Source organism: Myzus persicae, unplaced genomic scaffold, assembly GCF_001856785.1.
Source record: "Myzus persicae strain clone G006 unplaced genomic scaffold, MPER_G0061.0, whole genome shotgun sequence".
Lineage (NCBI taxonomy): Eukaryota > Metazoa > Arthropoda > Insecta > Hemiptera > Aphididae > Myzus > Myzus persicae.
Window position 1 is genome coordinate 271,344 of NW_019101438.1, and position 11,151 is coordinate 282,494.

Here is an 11,151-nt window from a genome sequence, read left to right on the forward strand (position 1 = left end):
TTTGAGAATTTTGATATATCTAAATCAATATTCGAGCGAGGAGTTAGTTCCGAGTTATTAAATATTATGTACTTATAGGATAATAGGCATAGAAAATACGCAGGCAATGATGATTTAAAAATTATATAGTAATTATAACATTAATCCATCAACATTTTATGGTTTGTAAAAATACTCTGACTGTAATAAATAGTTGCTATACTATATTATGTCTATATCCAACATAACATAAATTTAATATTTTAATATTAATGAATTATGTAAAACCATTTTAATTTTTTACATAAACCATTATACGGTATTATCCGTATATAACCTATGTATCAAAATAACTCATTCGATCGAATTTTGATTTAGATACAAGTAAGTACATGTAAATTTAAAAAAAACCATCTACTGAATAATTTTAAGTGAAAAATTGGATTCTCATTTGAAAAACAGATGTTTGTATCGCAATATTACCAAAGGACATTCTAAAGTGGTACGAAAAATCTCAAGGAGTTATTCGAAAATACAGTGTTTAAGAATGTATATAAAAATACAAAGATCACATTTTAAATGACTGAATTACTCCATTTCCTATTATATTAAAGAAAAAAAGGGATGGGGATATGTAGGGGTAATAAAGGGTATGCTTAACAAATCTCCCTGTATACAGATATTAATGCATTCATAATAATATTTACTCTGTGGGTTTTATCTGCGTCCCCTATACAGGATAACTTACCTATATGCAGTGAATCTAGGACGTTTCCCCCCAAAAACGGGACAATTTCCTGCCAAAAATTAAAAGTAAATATATAAAGCAATATACAAATTACAAATACAAATAAATACATGTACCTAGGTACTATTTACGAGATTTTTCATAAAATAATTATATGTTAAATTAATGTACAAATATAATTCAGCATTAATACTATTACATAATTTTGGTTTATCAATCATTATCCATTAAATTGGGTAATAAATCCATAACGTGAATGATGACAGTCGATAAATCTGATCAAATATTTTGAGTAAAACCAAAGAAACTATTTTCCAATTTATTATCTACCGCTAAAATTCTAGAGGGGAGGAGAGGGGAGAAACGTCCAAATAGCATGTGCAGTCATGTGTCATTGGTGGCGAGGACTATGAAATCCGATGTTAAATTTTTTGAGATACAGTATTATTTTTTACACCCACGATCCACCCAAAGGGGACTAGACTAGTTGACTTATTGCCTTGTTCTGCTAGTATATTTACTAGTACACATACACGGCCACCCGTCAACCGTATTATATATAAATATTAATTTATGTACCTACCTCTGCATAAACTGTATGTGTACAGTGTGGCATGAGCATTCCTACTCTGTAGCATGTAGGTACCAGCCTTCAGATTGTCTAGGGAGTACCTAGCTGATGATTGCTGATACTTCTTCAAGGCGCGCTAGATGATTAGCTGTTGCAGGATGATATTAGATGGAAATCAGCGAGAAATCGGACTTTTAAAATAGATACTTTGATATTAAATAAAATAGATATTTTGAACACGAAAACCATACTTAATGTCTAAAATATTTTTTCATAGTTGGCGAGCAATAATTTGTGTAGAAAAAACGCGGCGAGACATATGTTTAGACTATATATGTATATACTAGGTATAGATTTAAAACAATTAGTTAACATATCATATACGAAGATCACGGTGCGTTTTCGCGTGGTAACTGTAGCCAGTATAGGTATAGCCGTATAGGTTAGGTATTCTCTGCGGCTGCTTATACCGTGACCACGATTCAAGATGATATTAAATAAAATATATAAGATTATCTTAAGACTAAAAACGGATTTCCACATTACACGTTCGCTTAAAATTTCAATCCTCAGCTATAATTGGTTAGTTAGGTTAGGTTACCACACGGTTACCACGTCGTTACCGTGCTATTAGATAGAGCTGAACATTTTTCGTGTACACCACACACGCGTATAATAGTGGAAACCCGGTTGAAGCTCGTAAGGGTAAGACCATGATAAATGTATTAATTTATATCAATGACTGTCGTCTGTAACTCACATAAGGTCGCTCGATGTGGGTAAATCATTAAAATTTAATACTGGCCGTTCGATATTGTGTCGCAGACAGCTAATGCAGTACCTAGGTAATGTGTACGATATATATAAAGTATACCCACATATAGCCATGTAGGTAAATCATTTTACCTATATGCAAAAAACGTTTCTGAGCAGAGACGGACGTCAGCTTGAGGATATTTTACTAAAATTTATTTTTTTATTGGTAATAACATGGGATGTATTATAGAACAAAATTTTGCCAATTTTTTTGGTATAGGTAGGTACCTACCTACATTTATTTACAAATTGAACACAACCTAATTCAGATGTATCATATATATTCGATGTGATGCGGTTACTGTTACTTACATTAAAAAGCTACCAATATTACAGCAGATGAGTGACTTCAACGGTTTTTTTTATTATTTTAAAGTTGGATTTGTTCAGTTAGGTATTCTTCAAATACAAAACTTATTTCAGAAGTGTAGTTTCTGGAACGTATTCATCAACAAAGATATAAATTATTAAATTAATGTATATTGTATACCCAAAAGAAGAAGTATCCTCATATGAAATAAGATTAAGTGACTTAAGAAGTCAGATGCAAAGCCAAAGCATCAGAATATCCGATGATTCATTTTAAATAATTTCGTGTTATATAGTCTATAGATTATCATACACATACACAGGCATCATTTAAGTTTTTGATGGGGAATAGGGGAATAGATATTATAACTGAAAATATATTTTAAATAATTTTGTTCTAATAATAAAGTACGATTATTGATTAATAGGCAGGAATGAACAATAAAGATAATAGTTTTTAGTGTTATCTTTTAATGACTAATATGAACTAAAATACATTGTTAGTAACCTGACGTAATCGGAATTTTTTCTATTTGATTATTGTTGATAAGAGAACTTATTAATGATTATTAATCATTTAACAGCTAGTTTAATAGCTATTATAGGCTGCAGCAAAGCATTCCTTAATACATAGAAAAATATAATTTACCCAAATTAGTGATCTTTATACATTTTTTTTGAAATATACTAATACTCTTTTTGCTGAAAATGTTGATACCACTCATTTTGTTTTTGATTTTTGTAGTTAACACCCTTTTAAAAAAAAAATCAATTACTTCATAAACATAATAGTTAAAAAAAACCATAATCATTCAAATTCAAAGTAAGCACACAAATATTTTTCGAATTGATCTGAAGATTTGAATATGTTGCTAATTGGACATGGTTACACAACCTATAAAGTAATTAATATTGCATAATATACTTAATAATTGACATAGATTTAACCAATTTATTTTAAAGTTTAACTTAACAACAATGAAGGAATATTGCTCTTTTATAAATTCTTATTTCCGATATTTTTACTGTCCTTACTGAGCCTCAACTATAATTTATTATATTGATTTACAAGTAAAAAAGTTGTAAATATTTTGGCACACAAAAATTATGAACTAATCAATGTAAAGAAATACATCCTTATCCAAACATTAAGACATATTTTTTTTTAATGTTTATTAGGTTATAAACTTATTTAGAATAAGATGTAATATTAATTATTTTAAAAACATTCAAGCTTAAATGATGTGGGAATGAGTATCATCATGGACTTAATGATATTATAATGTAAATTTTAAAATTTCTTTAATTTGTTAAAGGTATTTTATGATATTTGAAACTTAATTGAAAATAGAAAACCAATTAATAATTATTATAGGTTTTTACTTTTAAGCATTAAGATAATTAAGAATTCAAGAAGTATTATGTTTAGCAAACAATGATTGAAATGTAAATATAAGGTATTGTTTAAAAAATGTAATTTATATTTTAGCATTTTTCTCCTCATTGGCTTAGTAGGGTATAACTAATAATAATATTCACAACAAAAGGAGCTTTGTTCAAGATCATAGGAGATAACAAAGTACATTTTTGTATTTCTAACAAGTATTTGATAATATAAATTACTGCACACATAGAAATAATTAGTGTAAGATTTAAAAATTTATTCTTTCATTTTGGTACAAATTTATAACTTTAATAAATTAAGTGAGCAAAATTTTCTACAATTCAGTATTTAATATATATTATTCAATTTATGAGTAAATGGACGTTTAATTAGATTTTTACATAAGTCATGTTTCATACAAATATATATACGATTTATTATAACACCATTTGGTAAACCAATAGAAAATAATATTCAGTAAATCCTTGCTTAGTATAAGGGTTGTTTCTGAAAAAAAAAAATGTGAACTAAGACATAAAATAAAAAATAAGTTGTCAGTCAAAATCAATGTTAGAATATAGATTAAATCATTAAACAGTGAATGTCAATTAATAGTTGCTGAAAATTTAATCTAACAGGGCTGTTAAACGAGGACTTACTGCACTTGTTTGCAATGTGTGTATATAATATTATATTTTTAATATATTTTACTTGAGATGTGGTAAGTTCTCACAGTTTACAAATGAAAAAAATATGTGTACATTTATGAAATAAAAATTTTAAATACCATAGGTATCTATAATGAAGTTTATAGCATTCACATTACATTACATATGTGGATTTAAATATAATACAGTTAATAATTTTTCTTATTTCATATAATTATGAAAATAATAAAAAATACTCTCTAAATATGTCAGTAGCATAGAAATACATAGGCACTAATGCTAATTCAAATCTACTTTGTTGAACATTAAATGATTTGAAAAATCACTAGGATTAAATATTACATTTATTAAAACATGTTATGAAATTGAGAATTTTGAATTAATTATTATTTGTTTGACTGAGATGTTGTACGTTAACAATCCAATATATTTTGTAGCATGTTTAAATTGTTTCTTTCAGAAACCATGGACCTTGAGTTGATCAGACTTGGCAAGACCACATTTAGTTAACCATTGGCAAATGTTTTCTCGTTGGTCCCCTTGTAATTGTAACACTTCACCGTATTCAGGATGTTCAACTACTGTACCGTTGCAAGCAAACTCCTAAAATATTAACATGAAAATAACTGTAATACATAAGTTTATATAATACTGAAAATGTCTGAAATTACTTTTATTTTGGAGTTATGTTGTATCGTATTGTGCATTAAGAAATGTTCAGATTAAAAGGGTTGATTATTAAATGGAATTAAAATTATTTCTCTTTTAGTTAAGTATTGATAAAAATTATTTTTAGGGTTTTTAAACTGTAGTAATAGTATAACATAAAGAACAATTAAATAAATAGCTACTTAATATGTTGTGATAAAACTTATTTAATATTAGTTATTACCTTTTTGCAGGCCCGTACTATCTTCTTTAAGTCATATTCTGACGATAGACCTTGAACCGTTGTTAATGTTTTACGACCATTACGCTGTTGAATTCTTATGTGAACAAGTCCGTCTTGAACGTCATCGTCTGCACCCTTGATTGCATCAGCAAACGGGTCTTAAATAAGAAATATCAAGAATAAGCTATTTTGACATTCAATAGTCATAAGCTCCCCAGAAATCTCTATAGCTATGTGAGCCATTCAAAATTGTAGCACTCCCAAAATTTGAACTCTTGTTGTGACACTGTTCCAAATGAAATATTGAACACAAAATTTATTGAATAATAAAAAATATTATGTGTTACATTTTTTTTCTAATAATGGTATTGTGGATAAAAGTATAATCTAAATATTGGTAATATGTAATGTTAGAGGGGATGGGATCAGAGGCGAGCAGAGCCCCCCCCCCACGAATTTGTAAGTGATACAAAATTGTTGGAATTGTAGCACCCCCATGATTTCAACACTCTAGTAGCACCAGTGAGTACGTCACATAATGTTTAGTGTTAAATTAAAAATTATAATTGGTCTATAACTATAAAAATTAAAAAATAGCAAACGGTATAAAAAAATGTCATGGGTAGCTCTACTCGCATAGACATAGTTTTCGTAGTCGTATTGCCAAAAACAAAAAAAAACAAATGACGTCAACCAACACCCACAACAAGAATGCAACTGACCAGCAAAACAGCGGACAAAAGCACAAAACCCTGTTCGTTATTGTTTTATTCGAAGGCCATGTTAAAACAAGTTTGGCCTTAACACTCCGTGACGGGTGTTCACAAAGAAAGTGAGGCAGCGAGACAACGCCCGACTGGGTTAACGCTACCGGAATCGGAATACTTCGCAAAATACCTAATTTCTGCGTCGGATGACGTGTCCTCTTATGGGCACCACTTAAAGCGTTTCAGGCTACGAGCTCGAGTAACAATCCTCGTACTTACCGAATACGTTGAGATTCTGGATTGACATGCGTATGTTCGTATCTCCTGTGGTAACGACTGGTCTCTTGGAATTCCACTTAACTATAGGGGACGTAGTGAACGCTTGGAGTCTTGTGACAGTTCCGGGTTAAACGGCGAAATAATCAGCAAATTGAATAGGATTTAGAGGTGGCAGGCAAACGAACAAAAACGTTCAGACGACAAGGTCCGACGGTATTGCGAGTAACTGCGAAGTCAACAAAAGAGAGCAAACTAGCCAACTAGCGAGTAGCGAGCCAGACAAAAAAATTGAAACAACGAACGCAGATTTATTAATAATTATATATAGCACGAAGACGTCACGAGAATAAGGTGATTGTGAATAATTGTGAAATTACGCGGAGTAGGGGATATGGTATTTATCGTGGGAAGTACAGTGTGTACGGGAAGCGTAAGAAAAAAATGGTGAAAAATAATCGTGGCAATCCGAAGGAAGAATAATATTAGAAGGGTGAAGCCGTTGCGAATGGGACGTTGTTTTTTTGCCGTTGAACAGGCTGACCACTACGCCGTCGGCTCATCGAGAAGTCCAAGGACGTTGTAAAGATGGTATCGTCGTGGCAACGTCACAAAGCCGACTGTGGCGAAAGCGCGCTCTCAATATTTGTTTAAATCATGTTCTATGCTTTAACTATGACTTTGATAAAAGATATTTTCGTTTAAACTTTAAATCGTAACCGAAGTCCTTGTTGTTATCCGGAAATAATATTATAATATTCAATAGTCAACGTTACAATTGTCACAGATTAGTGTAACCAAATGTCATTTATTACGATGACGCGGACAACGGTTTCGTTTCCTTCGACTATTCGACGGATGAATAATTAAATTTACCGGATAATAATCCTATGATGCAATAACAGTTTTCTAACTACAGTTTTTTTTAAATCCATACTATATACCACAATAATCGATTTCGTTAAGAGTTCACGACGTCACTGGATGGCGAACTGTGTATCCTTGTTCAAGCGTGCAGTTTGGTGAAAAAATAACATATCTAAATAAAACACAATCTCTTGGCAGATCGCGTATTTTGAAGAGTGAAGACTAAAGCTAGTAAGGAGGAATTGTTCATGAAATTAATAAATAATAAACAATAAATAGTTATTACAATTTACAATATCAAAAAACCACTATGTACAGATTGATAAATCTGACGACGATGAGAGCATAATTACGAGTGATAAATTGTATAAAAAATAAACTATTTTAAGAAAAATAATTTACTTACCTATATTATGTACTTGTAAAAGAAAATTATACATGAATTATATTTACCTATTGTTTATAATATATTAGGTATTTACCTATTATAGGTTATAGCAGATATGTATACAAACTTTTTCATCCCACGGCTCCTTTGAGTCTTCACAAAATATTGACTTCTCCCAAATTATAAATGACAAAAAAATCAATGTTTATATGAATGTAATTTGTATTTTATAATATTTATCCTAATTATTTATTTATCATACTACATATATCAAAAAATATATATCTACAAAAGCTATATTTAGTGAATGATTATTGTAGACAATTCAACGTTTCCTAACCGGTGTGCATCAATCATAAACGTTTTTCTTAAAAATATTTATTTGTTTTCAATTATAGGACGCGGCTTTCTTCGACAACTCCCGCGACGCCCTTGCGACGCACAGTTTCAATACCTCTGGGTTATAGGTACCACTGGTGACTAGTCACTACTGAAAAAAGTGTTATCAATACATTTCAATACATTTTTAATAAAACTCGAAAGGTGACAAAATAATTTTTTCGTGTTAAAAATTATAAAAAAACTCTTCAGTGTTTTTCAAAACAATGATGATTTGTTTAGGCAATAGTTAATTATGTATCCGTCACGTTTTTTTGTAACATTACTCATTACTCATTATAGTCATTACTAATTAGTCATTAAGTAATGTAAATTTTAACTAGGAACTACGCTATAAATCGATGTTTAATATGTTACAAAAGTAAAGTTGTTACCTACTTAGGTACTTAATTTGTCTTAAAAATATTTTTTAATTATAAAATAATAACTAAAATCATCATTCTGTGTATAAATATTTAAACTTCGTCCAAATTTGAACATGACTTTTTAATGAAAAAATGTCGACTATGTATTTTAGATTCTGAGTTTAGCGACGAATGTGTTGATTTTACAATGATGTATGCTTTTATATTTATTTTTTTTTTTGTGTGTTTGTCATCACGGTTTCTTGCAATAAAAGTGCTTCGATTTTCCTTAACAGCAATTTTTCTGGTAAGAAAGTGAATCTAGTTGATGCATGCGGGAGGTCAAAATTTAAAATGTTCAATAGTTTTCAAAAGTAACAGGAAAAACAAAAAAAAAAAATTAAGGAAAAACGGGAATTTTTACCGAAACCATTTTTCGAAAAAATCGATTTTGCTTTGTAGTGTTACTCTAACAAAAATGACAGTAGACACATGCATTTTTCACTGAATAGTTGTGTAAGCATTAAAAATACACTATAAAACTTTGATTTGTGTTGAACCATTCATAGGCAATAGGCATATTACATTTTCGAGTATTATTTGTTTTTTTTAAACTCAAGTCGGTAAAAAAATGTTCACTATGTCAAAAAACTTGAAAATTTAATATAAGGTTCCATGTAATTTGTTGTAAATTTGAAGTTGAAATTTTTACAACTTTGGATATTCACTCGATTTCTCTTGCAACGATTTTATTATTTTGTTGAAATTCAATAACGAACTACTGTAGACACTTGAAATTTATACCAAATGTTTATTTCATCAATTCATAAACTTGATAATATTTTCAAAATATTTTGACTCGTTTTCAGCTGTTGACAGACATTTAAAATTTTAATTTTTTTCTGTAAATGTCAATAACATTTTATTGGTTGAGTCAAAAAGCATGAACATTTAATACAAGACTCTTGATAACTTTTTACAATAGCAGTTGAAAAATATTAAAAATATATAGTTATGATTTTTTTTTATAAGCATTTAAAGTTCAAATTTTGACAATATTTTTCAAATTGAAAATTGAAAATGATTTTATTGATAAAAATGTATAACATTTTCAATTTTCATAGCTAAGGATTGAAAATTATATATAATATATTATGATTCCACTTAAGTAGATTTTTCGGTCATTAAAAAATCTAAAAAATATATGAATACATTTTTTTTTACAGACATTGTAAGTTCAAATTTAGATAAGATTGTATATTAACATACAAAGAATAACGTTTATCATTTTGTTGTAATTCGGTTCCAAAACAGCCCAATATTATATTAGTATATTTAATATTTTTCCAGCATCACTGATAATTTAAGCATACCTAATGGCTAATATTAATTCAACTTACCGGTTACCATATTAATAATAAGTAATAACAATATAAAATATCCTAAACTGATATGCCGTCTCCGCTAAGAATCGTTTTTCGGGTATTATAATGATTTGATATCATTGAATTCAAATTTAATACCATCCATTACATCGACCTCTTAGATACATAATGTACAGCAGAGCGACATCCACTTACCCTCTTTTTTTTTAGTTACAATGAGCTATCACTTCGCATAACTTAATTTAAAAATATTTTTGTACAGACATTCGTTATTATACAGCCCTAATAATTATGTAAATTAAGAGTACCTACTATAAATATAAATATTTAATTTTGGAAAATTATTATATGTTAGCTGTCCAATCAAACTATACAAGTTTAAATGATACAATATTATAAAATGAACAGTTTAAAATGTGTAAGATGTTCAACATTTATTTATTAAACATCTATGTTCAAAAGTTACCGGAGTCTTTTTGAGGGTCAATTTTTATAATATTTTATTAAATAGGTACTTATCTATAATGTTATAATTATTAATTGTTAAACATAAATATTTTATTATTGTTAACTACCTTTTTATCAAAGTATTATTATACAACTATGGCATGGAATAAATGAATTACCTGAACATTTCAAAATTTAAGTTTTCACTAATTAATGTAGGTACCTATTATATTTTTATTTTTAAAGAATAATTCATATTAGGTACCTAATAGTTATCGTTTTTCCTATAGTGATCATTCTATTGAATACTTTAGTATTCATATAAATTACATAATATAGGTAGCAGGTAGGCCAAGAACCATTTTACAATGATGCATTTTTTTTTAGTATCTGTGTGTGTAGGTTACACAATTTATATTTTATAGTAGAAAAGTTGTTTTGATTTTCAACTTCAATATCTTTTCTGGTAGGAAAGTGAATCAAATTTTTTCTTTTGGGAGGTCACAATTCTTTTCGAAATACCCAGTATTTTTCAAAATATTTGTGTAAAACAAATCATGGGGTAAACTCGAATTTTTATGCAAACGCCATTTAGTGTTAGTGTATCGTGCGATCTACCAACTCATCGTTTTTAGAGTAGCATGCGATCCACCAGCCTGTTTTTGGTGAACGCCATCTGTGATCTGTGATCTGTGATCTGTGCATATTTGTTTTTTTTAAATTACAGCAGTGTACACTTCATGACACAAGTTATACTAAATCGATGATCGTTTTGTTGGATCTTCTAGTACAGCTACCCGAATGAGAGGTAATTCGGTGACAAACATGAACACTATTTCCATAATCTCGCACAGTGTTAGATTACAGTATTACACATCACTCTGCCATTGAGGTCCGTTAAGTGAAAAAAAGCATTTCCTAATGAAAAGTTTGACAATTTTTTTTTGGGCACTCGAATATAGGAAAAAATT

The 11,151-nt window shown here is 29.0% G+C and overlaps 1 protein-coding gene across 1 annotated transcript; it reads right to left on the bottom strand.

Annotated features, from left to right (window-relative positions):
* Window positions 1–4,177: 4,177 nt before the first annotated feature.
* On the bottom strand, window positions 4,178–6,725 carry LOC111029072 (eukaryotic translation initiation factor eIF1). The gene is made up of 3 exons (XM_022307919.1): window positions 6,354–6,725; window positions 5,368–5,525; window positions 4,178–5,078 (listed from the first exon to the last, which is right to left on the bottom strand). The coding sequence occupies exons 1-3, from the start codon at window positions 6,379–6,381 to the stop codon at window positions 4,932–4,934; spliced, it is 333 nt and encodes a 110-aa protein (XP_022163611.1). The 5' UTR covers window positions 6,382–6,725; the 3' UTR covers window positions 4,178–4,931.
* Window positions 6,726–11,151: the final 4,426 nt, after the last annotated feature.

Excerpts from the sequence above, each read along its gene's own strand:
- LOC111029072 (XM_022307919.1), bottom strand. The coding sequence starts at position 6,381 with ATGTCAATCCAGAATCTCAACGTATTCG. Across the intron at positions 5,526-6,353 it reads CCAGAATCTCAACGTATTCG|ACCCGTTTGCTGATGCAATC; the intron begins GTAAGTACGAGG and ends TTCTTATTTAAG. Across the intron at positions 5,079-5,367 it reads TAGTACGGGCCTGCAAAAAG|GAGTTTGCTTGCAACGGTAC; the intron begins GTAATAACTAAT and ends TTAATATTTTAG.